Below are 18,717 nucleotides of genomic sequence, written 5' to 3'. Positions count from 1 at the left end.
AAAAAAATTGTCATTGATTCTAGAAGAAAATTTCAGATGGCACTTAGAGGCTTTTGCATCTGAACTCTTCATATACACACTGTGTTTAATTATAAAGTTTCAGTGTTCGTTAAAATATTATAACATTATTATATGTAGAATAATATTATAAACTTGTTTTTTTAACATTCAGACAGTCTCAAGCACAGGCTTTGTTTTTTCCATCGTCAAAACTTCTTTTTGGGTGGCTTGGGGTGTCACATGTGGACATTTTTATTTTAAATGTACATTTTAATTCAAATGCCGCTTCACTGGTGTACATTTTTACATTTTAGTTAAAGTTGTTAGAGCAAAACATTCAATTCATGAAAGAAACGACATGTTTACAGTTTTTTTATCACATTTCTTTATTCTTACTGAGGTCACTATGTATATACAATGTATAATATTCACTATATATCATTCTCAAACAATGATAAAACATTGTTTTTTATGAAAGGATCGATGACAAATAAGGATGTTCAAAGTGATGAAAACATGCTAGATGAGTTGATCCGTGCTTAATCATTGTCGTAGATGCACTCTGTAACACAAGATGAAGTAGAAACAATGAATTGCAGTAAAAGGATGTAAACTAAATACATATTCATTAACTGTGCCTGTGCAAGTCAAACCTTACCATCACCACCAACATCATCATAAACAGATCCGTCCCTTAGAGAGGAGAGGAAGTGAGACAAAAAATATGAAGTTGTGGTCAACTGATCAGCCGAAACCATTTTAATATCAAGAGAGCTGATGGAATTGCTGAATTGTACACAATATTTACTCAAAATTCACTAATATTCACAAATATTTAGGCATATCAAATGAGTCAGGGGTGCTTAAAAAAAAAGAAGCAAAAACTGTAGCTATTGATAGGTGTGGAAAAAAACAAAACATTTTACATGCAAAAGGATGCACCAGAATAGAAATAGAACTGAACAAGAAGCCTGTACTTACTGCTCCAAATTAGCAGCAGACACATAGCCAACTGAAACAGAGAGAGACTATTTAATAACAGTTTCCTATTCGGCTGTAATGTGCATCTCAGCACAGGTTTTATATCAACTCACATTTCCCTTCGCTGTTTCGGCAGATGAGTTTGTCATCTACAGGGTGAACTATCACATCAATCATTTCTCCGGGTTTTATCGGCAGGTCTTTATTACCAAACTTCTTCACAGACAGTGATGGGAGAACAGTAGCTTGATAAAGCACTTTGATTTCTGCATTATACTGCAAGAAGAGGCAGTAAGGGGGTTAGTATACAGAATCATTTCACACCAGCAGCTAAAATAGTGTGTGTCTTACTTTGAACTTCTTCCTAAACTCTTTTTCCTCCTTCTCAAACTTTTTCCTTTTCTTTGGGTCCATCACGTTTGTATTGCTTGTTGAGGAGAACTTTGGATTACTGCAGTGAACAAGAAAAGAAAAGAAGATACAAACATGATTTTTTACATCTGAGTGGTGCAAAAGTCACTGACATCATTTTGAAGCTGCCATTTTTATTATTCAACAGGTGCACATTTTAAGTCGGATCACTTAAAAGGATAGCTCACCCAAAAATAAAAACTCACCCTCAAGTTGTGCCAAACCTGTATGTTTAAGTTTACACATACTAACTTCAAAAAAGAAAAAAGAAATCGATTCTTTTATTCAGCAAGGATGGATGCATTAAATTAATTAAAAGTGACAATAAATAAATTGAAGGATCATGTGACACTGAAGACTGGAGTAATGATGCTAAAAATTCAGATTTGCATCACAGGAATAAATTAGATTTAAAATATCTCCAAATAAAAAACTGAATTATTGTAATAATATTTGACAATATTTCTGTTTTTACTGTAATGTTTAACTAAATAAATGCAGCCTTGGTGAGCAGAAGAGACTTCTTTCAAAAACATTTGAACTCTTGTGTAACATCACAAGAACAGTTACTTGCCAAAATTTGGGGTGAAAGAGAAAAAATATGATGAATGATAATAGTAGGTTAAATAGAACCACAAGGAACACTAATCAGGTCCAAACTATTGGAGAAAGTAACAATGATAGAATAGATCTGTGGATACAAAACATGAGGGAAAAAATGAAAATCCATGATACCTCTAGATTCAGGAAAAATAGCACGTTCAAGTCATGTCAGAAAGATCGTATTTACGAAGTGAACACACATGAAGTTGTAATTGCGAGTTGGAAGCTTAGGATTTTCTTTAAGTCTTGAGTTTACGAGTGTCAGTGAGAAACATGGCGGAATATCACAATACCTACAATTATTTGGAAGTGACATTGTCAGACTTTTTTTATTTACACCAAAATAAGCTCATCGCCTTCACAAAATGTGATAGCATCAGAATATAACAATTAGGGATGCACCGATATGAACATTTGGGCCGATATCGATAACCGATAAATCTTTATATTTGAAAGCTGATAAACAATTTTTTTGGCCGATAAATCTAAATCCAAATTTGTAACAATGTTTACAGTGCTTTGGTCATTTCCTAGAATGTATTTCTGTATTTTTTTTGTAGTTGAGAAGGTACGCCGCCATCGTGCTTCGACGACAATGACTTGAACGCACCTTAAATCTAAATTACGACTTCACAACTCATAAATATTAACTCCCCAAGAGGACTTGAAAGCACTAAAACTCAAGGATTCACAGAAAATAGACCATGCAGGTCTTGTGGTAAAAGGCCAAAGTTTATAGTCATGATCTTAAAGTAACCTCGTTGCCCATTCTAATTAAATGGACGACCTCCTAAAACAACATGTGGATGAAAATGTGTGTCTGCTGTTCTTCTTTTGTAACATGTATGAAGTAACCTGCAAGGAGAAGGAGGTGGAGGGAAGTCTGTTGAAGTCACATCATCATACGTGTCATCAGTGGCATCTGCTGGGCATAAACCAAAAACATCTCAGGGGTTTCTGGGTGGAGCATTTACATTTACATTAATGCACCCGACAGATGCTTTTATCCAAAGTGAATTACACTGCATCCAAAATATGATTTGTACTTCCTTTGATCATGTATTCCCAGGGAATCAAACCTATGTTCTACAGTTTAAGATACAGAAACAGGAGTTCCTCTTAAATAGGAGTGAGCAAACATTACAGTTGAAGCATTTCTAAATGTTAAATGAAATACAGTGCTTTTAGATTATGAACTAAATTAATATTATTTTAATGAACAGTTAAAGTGAGTATTACTCACCCATAACATTAAATTCAAACTCAGCTGGAGGGGGTGGAGGGAGGAAGCTGCAAAATGACAGAAAACTGCCAGTAAATCCACATGCGCTTCACAAAGGTCAAAGGTGCTTTAAATAATATTTGTTTTCTAAAAAAGGACTTTAGACTGTCACCTATCAGAGTGAAAGCTGCACAGATTAGTGTTTATTTTTATTTTTTTTACCACAAATATGACTATTCTTTTTTTACATTTTATAAAACAGTGTGTATTTATACACAAATATAATGTTTAATATACATTTGAAACATTATTTAATATAATTTAAAATACAATAACATTTATTTATTGTTATACAATATGTATTTATTATACATAAGCTCAAATCCCCTAAATTTAGAGATAAATGTTGATTTCAATAATTTGCTCAATTTGGTTAAAAATACTTTTATTCAGCAAGCAAGGATGCATTAAAATGATCAAATGTGTCAGTTAATATACTTATAATATTATAAAAGATTTCCATTTCAAATTAAAGCTGGATCAAATAATCCTGTAAAAATGTATCACAGTTTCCATTAAAAACTGTTTTCAAGATTACTAAATCAGCATATGTGACCCTGGATCACAAAACCAGTCACATGTCGCACACGTATATTTGTGGCAATAGCCAACAATACATTGTATGGGTCAAAATTATCGATTTTTCTTTTATGCCAAAAATCATTAGGATATTGAGTAAATATCATGTTCCATGAAGATATTTAGTAAATTTCCTACCGTAAATATATAAAACATGTATTTTTGTGAGTGAATGCTGCACAATCGTGAACATAAATGAACAACTTTAAAGGAGATTTTCTCAATGTTTCGTTTTTTTTGCATCCTCAGATTCCAGATTTTCAATAGTTGTATCTCAGCCAAATATTGTCCTATCCTAACAAACCATACATCAATGGAAAGCTTATTTATTCAGCTTTCATGTGATGTGTAAATCTCAATTGCATAAAATTGCTCTGTGACTGGTTTTGTGGTCCAGGGTCACATATTATAATGATTTCTGAAGGGTCATTTGACACTGGAGTAATGATGCTGAAAACTCAGATTTACCATCACAGGAATATACACACACTAACACACACACACACACACACTATATATATATATAAATACAAAAACTAGAAAAGTACTAGAAAAGAGAATCAAGGTTTAAAACGTTTTGTTTTTTTAAATCAAATAGAAAAAAATGAAAAGTGCTGTCATTGATTGCTTAGATGCATATACCGGTTTTAGTGAAATATTAAGAGCTTTTGAACAAGAAAAATGAACTCACCTGAAATCAGCTGGAGTATCTTCTGCACACTCATAAATATCTTCACACTCAGCTGCTGTCAGTAGTCACATGACACATTTGTGAACAAGGGGAAACAAAAAGAATGAATATCCTTTTACGCTTCCTTCACTTGACACTCAGTAAATGACTGCAATGTTATTTTCATTTATATTTATTAAATGTATAATGCAATGGCTTACCATCTGGTAGACTGAAAAAAATAGATGTTTTTTTTTTAGTTAAAACATAAATAATAAATTAACCTCAATAATGTTAATAATCTAAATAAGTGTACTAGTTACTCTCTTACTTATTGACTTCATCAACACCACCCACATCATCATACACCTCCTGTCCATCCTGTGTGTGTATCACTTCACCACGCACATCTAGAGTGTCAGGCTTCACAAAACCATCTGTATGGAAAAACACACCAACACAACCAATAGCAGCTAACCATGGCTAGTCAACGAGGAAGAGACAGTCTAATATAGACTGAGCATGTTCAGTTTAACAGGACATATCAGCATATACATATATTAGATGCTGTGTGTAAATCCAGTGCAGTGTGGCAGATCAACTCACAGTGGCCTTCGGTGTTCCTGGCGAGCCAGTAGTCCTTCGGGTTTTCTGTTTTGCGCACGATTTCAATGGTCTCTCCCTGCTTCAGTGGGAGTTTGTTCTTCCCACCTTTGTGGTCCACTCTGGCCTTCACTGTGTCAACTACCTCAATCGTACCCTTGATCTAGCCAAGCAGAAATTACAGTGATGGTGAAGTTATAGCCATCGCTATACCACTTACTAATGTTAGCCTTCATTAAAAAATAAATTAAAAAAAGTTTATAAACACAAAAATATTCCAGTTACTTAATGTCTCGAAAAAATGCTGGGTTGTTTTAACATAATTTTGGGTCAAATATGGACAAACCCAAACGTTGGGTTAAAAATGTAATTTCAAAACGTGACCCAGCCATTGAGTTTGTCCATATTTGACCCAAAGTTGGGTTGAAACAACCCAGCATTTTTGGGAGAGATGGGTAAATCCCAATACACACACACACACACACACACACACACACACACACACAAATGTAATAACTTAAATTAAGAACGATTTCTATCCACAAATTCAAATTTTTGGTAATAACATGATTTTTAAAATCAGCATGAACCAGCATTATCAGCATTATATCAAAGTAAAGACAAAGTAAAGAAAATGATATATGATTATAAAAAATAATGTATTAATCCTAAAAAAAAATCTTCTAATCTGAAATATAATTTAGATTTTGAGGTGAAACGTGTCTCCAGGCATGTTCTTGACAGGTTTTGTGAGATTCATGAAAATAAACCCCCCCACATAATCTCAAAACAGAGATATCCAGTATTGAGCTGTTTGTAATCACTTTAAACTTTTTCCTGGCCTCCTGCTGCCTTTTCTCTTGCTCCTTCTTCTCTTTCTTCTCCTGCTCCAAGCGTTTCTTCTCTTCTTTTTCGAGCTTTTTCTTGAGTTCTTTTGATTCTTTTGTCGTCTTTTCCTCCACCGTTTCTTTGTTGTCTTCAGGCCTGTGTAGAGGAAAGCTTTCCATTAGAAGAGTTTTGAGTAAGTATTTTTCTTCTTTTATCTCATTAATCATATTAAAATTTGAGACCAATTGAATTGCAGACTTTGCTAAAGAGTAACCAGATTTCCTGAAGAAAATGTGAGTGGCATTTGTCGGTGCAGAACTTGCTATTACGATGGGTGATGGTTCACAAGTTTGTTGAAAATTACTTCTCTAATGAACAATCTCTTCTCTGATGATGTGTTCACTGGCGTGGGGGCGGGGCAACATGTCACTCACATGAGATCCACCAATAGCAAACCACAACCATCCAATCAATTCCCCATGGACAAAATCAAGTCCCACCCTACATTTTTTCTCGTTTGAAAAGTCATTTCACTCGGATATACATCACAATAGGGAAGAAAAGACTATCACAACTTCAGTTTAATGCTGTGTTTAAAGAGGATCAATTATGCTTTTTTACATTTTCTACTTTCTTTAGTGTGTAATGTTGCTGTTTGAGCATTAACAATGTCTACAAACTTACAAAGCACAAAGTCTCTCCAGCAGCAGTTGTTCTCTCTATCAGTGTGCACTGTTTCTGAACTCCCTGAAACTCACAGTTTTCTTCCAGAAACGAATACGTCACAATATTCCTCATTTAAATAATTCCCACCCAAGGCATACTCAAAATAAAGGGGACGAGGCCTGATTGAGATGTGTTAGTAGTGTGTTGAAACTCACAGTTATGGTGAGGGGCGTGACATTACCAAAATGCACAAAGCGGTTGACCAATCACAACACACTGGTCCAGCTGACCAATCAGAGCACATTGAGCTTTTCAGAAGGAGGGGCTTCATAGAGACAGGGACTAAACGGAGTGTTACTGACAGACTGGGAAGAGGGGAGCTGCAACAGTGTCAAATTTGTGAAAAATAATTTGTTTTTTTGAACATTCAAGCATGAAAAAAAACCCCCCCAAAAACAAAATCAAGACTTTGTACAAGGGCATAACATGACCTTTGCCTTTTATACTTTATTGGTTCAGGAGTTTGTTCAAATCACTAATTCTAAGTTTGAGTAATAATAATGCTTGACTTAGCAACCACAATTAAATAAGAGATCTCACCGGTTGCTGTCAAGATCCTCGTATATCTCCTCACCCGACTCCTACGCAAGAAACAAACAGAGACGGTAAAAGTTAAAATGAACTAATCTTAAAAATTCTGTGTTTTATTTACACAATCATTTTCTTCAGTCTGTAATAATGACTGTCTTGTCAATGCCTTCATTTCCTTTTGAGAAGCTGGTTCTTTTGCAGACTATTTTTACCGAGTGTTTTAGCAAGCGAGATGTTGATGTGCTATTTAAAACAGCTCTACACGAGCTGTCAGCTTAAGCAAACACAATCCTTACCTCGTGGTCATTGCTGCTTTTACCTAAAACAGAAAAGAGAGTTGTTTACAGACTTTGAAAAAAGACCTAAAAACCCTCCGCAATAATATTAAAGTAACACCTATAAATGTCATTTCATGTGATGCTTGAATGTGCTTTTTCTTTAAAATGAGGTCGATATCTTTGTAATTAATACAGTTTTTTAATTGGGGTTACTGTATGTATCAAATGTTAATTTGAAACTAATTTATATAACTTCTCTCTGAAGACCTAGTGAAGTCTGTGTCCTGTTCATGGTGTCCGTATCATCGTACAAATCCTCCTGGAGAGTCTGATCCCTGTTCACAACAGAACAAACAGTAAAAACAACCTTGCTTTTGAATTTCTGCTTCACAGCTTTGTGTTAATGATAATACATGCAATTGTACTATTGCATTACCTCAAAATACAGCAGTGGTACCATGAAATTAAAAAACTATGAGTTCATACCTACCATATTCATGTACCATGGTATTTAAATGTCAAGGTACACGTACACACACACACACACACACACACACACACACAAATGGTGTAGGCTTTACTTTGAAACTATTTTTACTCAGAAATTGCTAGTAAATTTCACAAATAATTCAAAGAAACAAGTAACAGTGAATTAAATATGAAATTTTGAAGTAGAAAGACTGAAATAGTACTTTCTCATACTCAAAGTATTTTGAGTGTATTTCGCTACTAAATCCCCATGGTATTACTATAGTACCATGTCCCAATAAATTTGCTAATTAATAGTAATTATTATTTCATGACACTCTTTTGTATTGTATTGTAATGTTGTATGTATTTCCAGATTTGTGTTTACGTGCATCTCATAAAGTCAGCACTCACAGTGGAGGGAGAGCAGGTGGAAGTGTGAAGTCTGGTGATGGGGGCGGAGTCATAGATGTGATTGACAGGCGTTCCGGTGGCGGTGGGAGGGGGAAAAGTCCAGGATCAAGCTCAGGATTATTGGTGTTGATAACTGATGAACCAGCAGATGGAAACAGAACATGAAGCGACAAAAACTAAACTGTTAGACACTGAATTGTCCATGAGTCTGTAAATGTAATCTCTTAATTTTTTTTTAAATATAGGTTATATTTCACAGCTCAGGGAAATGGATTTTGGGTGTTTAGACAAGAATATGGTAGGCCCAAAAAAGTATTTGGACATTTGAGTCACACTTTATGAATGCATCCTGAATGGTCCTACTAAAGGATTCATTTTCTTTATGCAAAATATACTTTTTTATGTCTTTATTTTAAAGTCAAATGTGGTTGTTCATTATTATTATTGTAGTATCTTAAAAAAATATATTGTGGAATGTATACATTTTTTGACACTTGTTTTGATATTTTGTTATATAATGCACTGACATTCAGACATTTTTAAGTGATTTAAAATTAAGTTCAAGAGTTTGGGGTCAGTAATGTTTTTTTAAAGAAATGAATACTTTAATCATTCAACGAACACAATAAATTGATCAAAAGTGATAACAAAGAATGTTATAATGTTACAAAAGATTTCTATTTCCCCCCAAAAATTCAACATTGAAAATAACAAGAAATATTTCTTGAGCAGCAAATCAGCATATTAGAATGAAAGGATCATGTGACACTGAAGACTGGAGTAATGATGCTGAAAATTCAGCTTTGATGACAGGAATAAATTGCATTTAGAAAAAATAGAAAACAGTTCTTTTAAATTGTAATAATATTTCGCAATATTCGTTTTTTCTGTAATTTAAAGGTGCTCTAAGCGAAGTTGGGTGACGCCACTTCTTGTTGACATTCGAAGTATTGTCAAAGTCAAACAAAATTGAGACAAGCTCGACCCTCCCTCCTCCTCATCCCGTCCCCTCCCCCGATGTAAATTCGTGACTTCGTGTTCCTTCTCCTTTTTCCCTCTTCTTTGCTATTTGTTCATCGGAATGTCGTCTCTTTTGTCGTGTGTCGGCCATATCAAGATTCAAGAGAATATAATTTGTTGTCTAGGACATCTCTCCTCTAGCTAAGCTCCCTCTTCATGCTTCTCTCTCCTCCACTCCCCACACCCCCCTTCATGTGCACACGCACTAACCCCCCAAATCATTCTTGTCGGTTATTGGCTGGAATACTGTTTGTTATGTTCCGTGGTCCAGGCTGGGCCAGTTTGTTTTTCTTGCCGTTTGTGGAGCCTGTGGTGTCTACAGAGACCGCGTTTTCTTACAGTGTGTTCAGGGGACAGGCAGCTAGCAGATAGTGAGGAGAGAGATGTTTGCTGGATGTGACAAAAAAAAATTTCAGCCTAAAAAACACGTGACATCGCTTAGAGCACCTTTAATCAAATAAATACAGCCTTGATGAGCTTAAGAGACTTTTCACAAAACATTCAAAAAAACTTACTGACCCCAAACTTTTGAACAGTTGTGTAAGTGTCTAAAATCTTATTGACACCACTGTATTTTAGTTGTACACTCACATAATTCTAGACATTTAAAAAGAATGAACCCATATGGTGATGTCCATGTCTTACCGTTCCCTCTGAACTTGTTGAGGTTAACATGTGGAGGTCTCTCTGGTTTGGCAGGACACTTTCCTAAAGCAAACACACTGGGGAGAGACTTCGTTTTTGGCACTGACAAATCATCAGTAGCAGTTCCCGGCGCTGCAGAGATGTCTTTATGAAAAACAGGTTTCTGCATAGCAGATGGTTTTGTAGGAGTCCAGGGTCCGGCTCCTGCAGAAAGGGATTGTGTATACGAGTTCTCCTTTTGACCTCTATTGGGCAGCTTCGCTCCTACAGCATCCCTTCTCGAGTCACTATAGAGCGGGTTGCTAGAAACTTGAGGATTGAATCTAGTCTCTAAAGAGTTGACTGTAAAGTTGGGTTTGACCATGAGTGGTTTAGGGAAAGGCTTGGAGCCTGCGCCTTTATGCATGTCCACAGGTTTGAGTTTCACCGGCTTGGGGATCAACAGTGGATTCTGGTCCTCAGTCCTGGTGCTCCTGAATTGATTGCTCTGATTAGGTTGGGAAAACTTACTTTCACCAGCCAGTGAGTTAAAGCGAGACATCAGAGCTTGTACATTAGAGCATGTGGCCTAAAAGAAGTCAAATATAAAAGAAACATTGGTAACACTGTACAATAAAGTTTCATTTGTTAACATAAGTCAATGCACAAACTTACATGTTAATGTTATTAAAGTCCCCCTGTAGTCAATAATGTTAGCCCTTAAAACTCATCTTTGATCATCAAAATGACAAGGAATTCCTTGAAAAAAAATCATTCATGCCTTAAAACAGCTTGAATGTAACTCTACACCCTTGCCTCATTTAGTATACGCGGTTCTATGAATTTAAATTAGCAAATTAGCCCCGCCTCCACTCACTCACACCAGCTCAGAGATCCACTCGTTCACGATCACACGTTGATCTGATTGGTTACAAGTTAGTTTGAGACGTCAGAAACACCAGCGATTTCAAACCGTGTTTTTGAGACTGTCTTTGGTTCACTGCAGTTTTAGGAGAAAATACTCAGCAATGGTGTCGACTTATGAATTTGCACATGGTTTGTCTTAAATCATATTAAAACACCACATAGACATATAAACAACAATAAAAACTTGATTTTCACCACAGGGGGACTTAGAATGTTTTTCCTCTGAAACTTCCATATTTAAAGTCCCCCTGTGGACAATAATTGTATCCCTTAAAACTCATCTTTGATCACAAAAAAAATACATATATATAAAAAAAAAATTCTTGAATAAAATTGGTCATGCCTTAAAATATCTTGAATGTAAATCTACACCCTTGCTTCATTTAGTATATGCGGATTAATGAATATGGAAATTAGTAAACATTTGAAAACATTTCAAGTTGACTGAACTTAAAATTTTAAGGCAGCACGAACACTTACTTTTTTTAAGTTGAAACAATATTTTTTACAGTGTTCTTTAAGGAACCATTGAAGCCAGAACCTTTACTCACAAAAAAAATGAAAGTAAAATTTCACACGCATATTTTTTTAAGTAAATTTCACATATGGAATTAAGTAAACTCTACTTAACAAAGTTAAGTGAAATTAAAAAAGAAAATAAGTAATTTTAACTTGGCTAGTAAAAGGTTGGTTAAATAGATATTGTGTCAGACACCACATATCAGAAGTTACGCATTGTGTGAACGCAGAGACCTCAATACTTGGTAGACAATACACAATGACGGTAACATTTGATGGAGCTTTTTACATATAAAAAAAAAAAAACTCGATTTTTTTTTTTTTTTTTTCATGCCTTAAAATATCTTGAATGTAACTCTACACCCTTGCTTCATTTAGTATATGCGGATTCATGAATATGCAAATTAGTAAACATTTGAAAACATTTCAAGTTGACTGAACTTAACATTTTAAGGCAATAATTTACACTTACTTTTTTTTTTTACACTACAATAAAGTGTACATTTATTTTACAATAAAATACATTTACACTACATAAAGAACACTTACTTTTTTTTAAGTTGAAACTATTTTTTTCACAGTGTTCTTTAAGGAACCATTGATGCCAGTAAATAACCTTTACACACTAAAAGCCACTCTGAACACTTTAGCAACCACTCCCAGCATTGTGGTAGTGCGTTTTACACAGTCAACAACTCATTTTCTCCAGAAAATTTGAAAAAATTTAAAATATATATTATATATAAAATATATTTACAACATTTATTTATTTACAATAATCATTAATATTATAATTAATGCAGCAAACCTCTTTGAACAGGCTACAGATGAAAACATTCTGAACTTTTAAAGAAGCTGTGAAAACAGTCTAAATTCACACCTTTGTGCCTTTACACTAGCCACTCTTTACATTCACAAGTGTGAAAAACACAGAGTTGTTATACTGTCATCTGCTTCTTCAAAATGCAGCTATATGATCGAATATTATTGTATGTTTCTTATCAGTCACATCTTCAAACTAGTAATCAATCGTAATAAGAAACATAATAAAATCCTCAAGTATTGAAGGCATCTGCCATAATATACTGCACTAACACAAGTATAATCAAGATAATCAAGAACTAAATCAACAGAAAAGTCAAAAAATCGAAATAAAAGACAACTCATTTAAAATAAAGCAGCAATATTTCTCTGCAAACTCACCCAGCCAGCACATAAGTGTGTGTAGAAGTACAGCGGCTCAGAAACTGGTGAGAATCACAAATACACCCAAAGGAAATGCATGCACGTTTCTATAACTTTAATAAGGAAGAGGTGTAACCAGTGTTTCACTATCGAGCATAACATCCCTGATCTGAGGTCAGGTTTAATATTGACAGCCATTTAGTGTGAGAAACAACACAAACTCAGGTCAGATGGTCAAATAACAATGATAAGATCACTGTTCTAATACGAACAATAATGATAATAATAGTATATCTGGTGTTTAGACGGGCCGTGTATAAAGGTCAGTCGTCTAATTCTAAACGCCACACAAGTGTTTCACAAATATCACTGTTAGAGCAAACAAGTGGGACTCACCATAATGACGAACAGAACAACTTCCACTTGGTTATTAGTTTGTCTGATGAGTTTAAGGAGTGTGGTTGAACATGCACAAGAAATGATGACTAAAACTTTTTGCCACAACTTTTTTTCTTTCTCCTAAATGGCTTAAAGGGTTAGTTTCAACCCAACAGTGAAAATTCTGTCATCATTTACTCTCCCTCGTGTCGCTCCAAACCCGTTAGACGACACTGAAAAAAACAATAAGGGAAATTTACTTTTGCAAGTTTTTGCACGAATATTTTTTAAGTAAATTTCACATATGGAATTAAGTAAATTCTACTTAACTAAGTTAAGTGAAAGTAACAAAGAAAATAAGGAATTTTAACTTGGCTAGTAAAAGGTTGAGTAAATAGATATTGTGTGAGACACCACATCTACACATCAGCAGTTACGCATTGAGTGAACGCAGAGACCTCAATACTTGGTAGACAATACACAATGACGGTAACATTTGATGGATCGTTTTTGTGTTTGAATTTGTCATTTTGACTAGAAAATGAACTCCAAATGTCACAAAATGGCAAGTTACAAATCCTAACAAGAAAAGCAATGATAAAATAGTGTAAATACAGCTGGAAAACAGTGCAAAATCAACCTCATTAATCATTCAAGGCCCAGTGCATGATGGGAACACCAGTATCAGAAAAGTTGAGCAATTTTACTTTAATTTATGGGACGTGATGCAGACCCAGAGAGGAGACAGAAAAATTTAGAGAAGGAAGGTGAAAAATACAGGAAGGACCTGGAGTCAGAAAGGAAGAAACTAATCAATGGCCTCAGTAAGAGAGAAAAGGGCAGACGTCGCACAAAGTGGAGGGAGAATTACCATAGCATCAAAGACAGGAAAGAAGCCCTCCAGCACCTTGTCACCCCTCCACACAGCCCCCAGTTATCACCAGAGCAAGCTGTACATCCACAACCAAGCACTTCCAGGTCTACTTCATGAAACACTCATGTGCCAAAGACAATGTGCTAGAGGGGTTAGGGTTAATGAAAATAGACATGATTACATTACACGATGTCCCGGTTTCACAGACAGGATTAGGCCTTAGTTCAATTAGGGCATTTAAGTAGCTTTTATAAATGTGCCTTTGAAAAAAACATTACTGCTGTGCATCTTGAGACAAAACAATGACACTGACATATTTTAAGATATTGCTTTCAGTTAAAACAGCTCAAACATGCATTTTAGTCTGGGACTACCTTAAGCCCATCCATCCATCCATCTTCTACCGCTTATCCGGGGCCGGGTCGCGGGGGCAGCAGTCTAAGCAGGGATGCCCAGACTTCCCTCTCCCTAGACACTTCCTCCAGCTCTTCCGGGGGGACACCGAGGCGTTCCCAGGCCAGCCGGGAGACATAGTCTCTCCAGCGTGTCCTAGGTCTTCCCCGGGGTCTCCTCCCGGTGGGACATGCCCGGAACACCTTCCCGGGAAGGCGTCCAGGAGGCATCCGGAAAAGATGCCCGAGCCACCTCAACTGACCCCTCTCGATGTGGAGGAGCAGCGGCTCTACTCTGAGCTCCTCCCGAGTGACCGAGCTTCTCACCCTATCTCTAAGGGATCGCCCAGCCACCCTGCGGAGAAAGCTCATTTCGGCCGCTTGTATCCGGGATCTTGTCCTTTCGGTCATGACCCACAGCTCATGACCATAGGTGAGAGTAGGAACGTAGATTGACTGGTAAATCGAGAGCTTCGCCTTGCGGCTCAGCTCCTTCTTTACCACGACAGACCGGTACAGGGACCGCATTACTGCAGAAGCTGCACCGATCCGCCTGTCAATCTCCCGTTCCATCCTTCCCTCACTCGTGAACAAGACCCCAAGATACTTGAACTCCTCCACTTGAGGCAGGAGCTCTCCACCAACCTGAAGCGAGCAAGCCACCCTTTTCCGACTGAGAACCATGGCCTCGGTCTTGGAGGTGCTGATTTTCATCCCAGCCGCTTCACACTCGGCTGCAAACCGTCCCAGTGCGTGCTGGAGGTCCTGGTCTGATGAGGCCAACACGACAACATCATCCGCAAAGAGCAGAGATGAAATCGTGTGGTCCCCAAACCCGACCCCCTCCGGCCCCTGGCTGCGCCTAGAAATTCTGTCCATAAAAATTATGAACAGAACCGGCGACAAAGGGCAGCCCTGCCGGAGTCCAACACGCACCGGGAACAAGTCTGACTTACTGCTGGCAATACGAACCAAGCTCCTGCTCCGGTCGTACAGGGACCGGATAGCCCTTAGCAAAGGGCCCCGGACCCCATACTCCCGGAGCACCCTCCACAGGCCGCCGCGAGGGACACAGTCGAATGCCTTCTCCAAATCCACAAAGCACATGTAGATTGGTTGGGCAAACTCCCATGAGCCCTCCAGCACCCTGTAGAGGGTATAGAGCTGGTCCAGTGTTCCACGACCGGGACGAAAACCACACTGTTCCTCCTGAATCCGAGGTTCTACTATCGGCCGGATTCTCCTCTCCAGTACCCTGGCATAGACTTTCCCAGGGAGGCTGAGAAGTGTGATCCCCCTATAGTTGGAGCACACCCTCCGATCCCCCTTCTTGAAAAGAGGGACCACCACCCCGGTCTGCCAGTCCAAAGGTACTGTCCCCAACCGCCACGCGATGTTGCAGAGGCGTGTCAGCCAAGACAGCCCCACAACATCCAGAGACTTGAGGTACTCAGGGCGGATCTCATCCACCCCCGGTGCCTTGCCACCGAGGAGTTTCTTGACTACCTCGGTGACTTCAGCTTGGGTGATGGACGAGTCCGCCTCCGAGCCCTCAGCCTCTGCTTCCTCAATGGAAGACGTGACGGCGGGATTGAGGAGATCCTCGAAGTATTCCTTCCACCGTCCGGTGATATCCCCAGTCGAGGTCAACAGCTGCCCACCTCCACTGTAAACAGCGTTGGTAGGGCACTGCTTCCCCCTCCTGAGGCGCCGGACGGTTTGCCAGAATCTCTTCGAGGCCGACCGATAGTCCTTCTCCATGGCCTCACCGAACTCCTCCCAGGCCCGAGTTTTTGCCTCCACAACCACCCGGGCTGCAGTCCGCTTGGCCCGTCGGTACCCATCAGCTGCCTCAGGAGTCCCACAAGCCAGCCAGGCCCGATAGGACTCCTTCTTCAGCTTGACGGCATCCCTTACTTCCGGTGTCCACCACCGGGTTCGGGGATTGCCGCCTCGACAGGCACCGGAGACCTTACGGCCACAGCTCCGAATGGCCGCGTTGACAATGGAGGTGGAGAACATGGTCCACTCGGACTCAATATCTCCAGACTCCCTCGGGATCTGGTCGAAGCTCTGCCGGAGGTGGGAGTTGAAGATCTCTCTGACAGGAGATTCGGCCAAACGTTCCCAACAGACCCTCACAGTACGTTTGGGTCTGCCGAGTCTGTCCAGCTTCCTCCCCCGCCATCGGATCCAACTCACCACCAGGTGGTGATCAGTTGACAGCTCCGCCCCTCTCTTCGCCCGAGTGTCCAAGACATACGGCCGGAGGTCGGATGAAACGACCACAAAGTCGATCATCGACCTCCGGCCTAGGGTGTCCTGGTGCCATGTGCACTGATGGACACCCTTATGCTTGAACATGGTGTTCGTTATGGACAAGCTGTAACTAGCACAGAAGTCCAATAACAGAACACCACTCGGGTTCAGATCAGGGGGGCCGTTCCTCCCAATCACGCCCCTCCAGGTGTCACTGTCGCTGCCCACGTGGGCGTTGAAGTCCCCCAGTAAAACGATGGAGTCCCCAGTCGGAGCACTTTCCAGCACCCCTCCCAGAGACTCCAAGAAGGCCGGGTACTCTGCACTGCCGTTCGGCCCGTAAGCACAAACGACAGTGAGAGACCTATCCCCGACCCGAAGGCGTAGGGAAGCGACCCTCTCGTTCACCGGGGTGAACTCCAACACATGGCGGCTGAGCTGGGGGGCTATAAGCAAACCCACACCAGCCCGCCGCCTCTCACCATGGGCAACTCCAGAGTGGTGAAGAGTCCATCCTCTCTCGAGGAGTGTGGTTCCAGAGCCCAAGCCGTGCGTAGAGGTGATCCCAACTATCTCTAGTCGGAATCTCTGAACCTCACGCACAAGCTCAGGCTCCTTCCCCGCCAGAGAGGTGACATTCCATGTCCCTAGAGCTAGATTCCGCGTCCAGGGATCGGGTTGTCTAGGCTCCCGCCTTCGACTGCCGCCCGATCCACTTAGCACCGGCCCCTTACGGTCCCTCCTGCAGGTGGTGGGTCCACGGGAGGGTGGCCCCACGTCACTCCTTCGGGCTGAGCCCGGCCGGACCCCATGGGGAGAGGCCCGACCACCAGGCGCTCGCATACGAGCCCCAACCCCGGGCCTGGCTCCAGGGTGGGGCCCCGGCTGCGCCATACCGGGCGACGTCACGGTCCTCCTTTTTTTGGGCATCATAAGGGGTTTTGAACCGCTCTTAGTCTGACCCGTCGCCTAGGACCTGTTTGCCTTGGGAGACCCTACCAGGGGCATATAGCCCCAGACAACATAGCTCCTAGGTTCATTCGAGCCTTAAGCCTGTCTGTCAAACCGGATGTATGAATTTAGCCATCAGATCATAGTGATTCATTTAACAATGTTACAGTACATTTTCCTGACTATTGCAGTGTGTAATTTATTATGGTGTGTGTGTTTTTAGGCAACATAATCAAGGGCAGCGCTTTAAAAAGAAAAATGCATCTCCACGCACAAAGGTAAACAAACAGTTGAGACAGCTTCCAAGAGTGGCCATTCGGAGGACTCTTTTGTTTCATGAAGCTCTGGTGGAGGACATCCGAAACAAGTACAAAAATGCAAGGGGGGGAGAGGGGAAAACAAATCATTTCAAAAGTGATAACAGGAAAAGTTCTGAAAAAGTACAGAATGCAACGGTTTGCTCTAAACTCACTGGGCTTTTCAACTAAAAGATGCAAAAATGAGAAGAATTTGAAGGTTAACTACACCTACCAACGGAAGCAGAACAACAGGGTTGCAGATGTTCTGATGATGTGAGTCGCATCACAACTGGAAAGAGGCAGACCCTCACTCAAAAGAAAAACAAAAAGCAAAAACGGTTCCTTTTGGATACCATAAAAAATGTGCACAGGACGTTTTTTGGCTGAAGAACAAAGCTCCATCTCATACTCACTCTTCTGCAAGCTCAGACCTTTTTGGGTTGTTCATCCGACTCTTGAGTGATCGGGACACGTGCATGTGCAAGATGCATGAGAATCTGGGTTTTCTTGTCCAGAAGCTGCACTACTTGAAAGTAATCAGCACCCTCAGTCTGGATGACCTTGTGAAAGAGATCTCATGTGAGACAGAAAATTTAAAGTGCATGTATGGAGAATGTTCTGAGTGCAAGGACCTCTCTTGCCCAGTCTCTACAGAGTACAACCCAGAAAATAATGTGTGTTATATCCAATGGGTAGTTGTGGATAAGCAGCACAAGAATGACCCCAATGGTAAAACATCTAAAAATCACAATCAAAAAAAGAGTTCCAGACCACTCAAGAAGAACTGCTGGAACGGCTAAACCTGCTGCTGCACAGGTTTAAGAGACACACCTTTAACATCAGCAATCAGTTCACACACTACAGGGCGTTGAGACTAAACTTAAAGGGTTAGTTCACCCAAAAATGAAAATTATG

At 39.7% G+C, this 18,717-nt stretch overlaps 1 protein-coding gene across 3 annotated transcripts; it reads right to left on the bottom strand.

Moving 5' to 3' along the window:
- Window positions 1-361: 361 nt before the first annotated feature.
- fyb1a (FYN binding protein 1 a) lies at window positions 362-13,917 on the bottom strand. 3 transcript variants are annotated; one of them, XM_082171106.1, is made up of 18 exons: window positions 13,899-13,917; window positions 10,040-10,607; window positions 8,375-8,507; window positions 7,760-7,827; window positions 7,511-7,533; window positions 7,224-7,264; window positions 5,954-6,113; window positions 5,133-5,292; window positions 4,858-4,963; window positions 4,748-4,758; window positions 4,548-4,602; window positions 3,239-3,285; window positions 2,851-2,917; window positions 1,333-1,432; window positions 1,095-1,257; window positions 982-1,012; window positions 659-693; window positions 362-562 (listed from the first exon to the last, which is right to left on the bottom strand). In XM_082171106.1, exons 1-18 carry the CDS (start codon window positions 13,899-13,901, stop codon window positions 540-542), a joined length of 1,794 nt encoding a protein of 597 aa, XP_082027232.1. In that variant the 5' UTR covers window positions 13,902-13,917; the 3' UTR covers window positions 362-539. The 3 variants fall into 3 exon arrangements, with proteins under 3 accessions (XP_082027232.1, XP_082027231.1, XP_082027233.1); XM_082171105.1 differs by lacking the exon at window positions 13,899-13,917 and adding an exon at window positions 13,046-13,161; XM_082171107.1 differs by lacking the exon at window positions 13,899-13,917 and adding an exon at window positions 12,668-12,776.
- Between the last annotated feature and the right edge of the window lie 4,800 nt (window positions 13,918-18,717).

The sequence above is a fragment of the Leuciscus leuciscus genome (assembly GCF_965113295.1).
Source record: "Leuciscus leuciscus genome assembly, chromosome: 5".
Lineage (NCBI taxonomy): Eukaryota > Metazoa > Chordata > Actinopteri > Cypriniformes > Leuciscidae > Leuciscus > Leuciscus leuciscus.
Note: the sequence above shows the minus strand (reverse complement) of the source record. Positions and strands in the feature narration are given on the sequence as shown.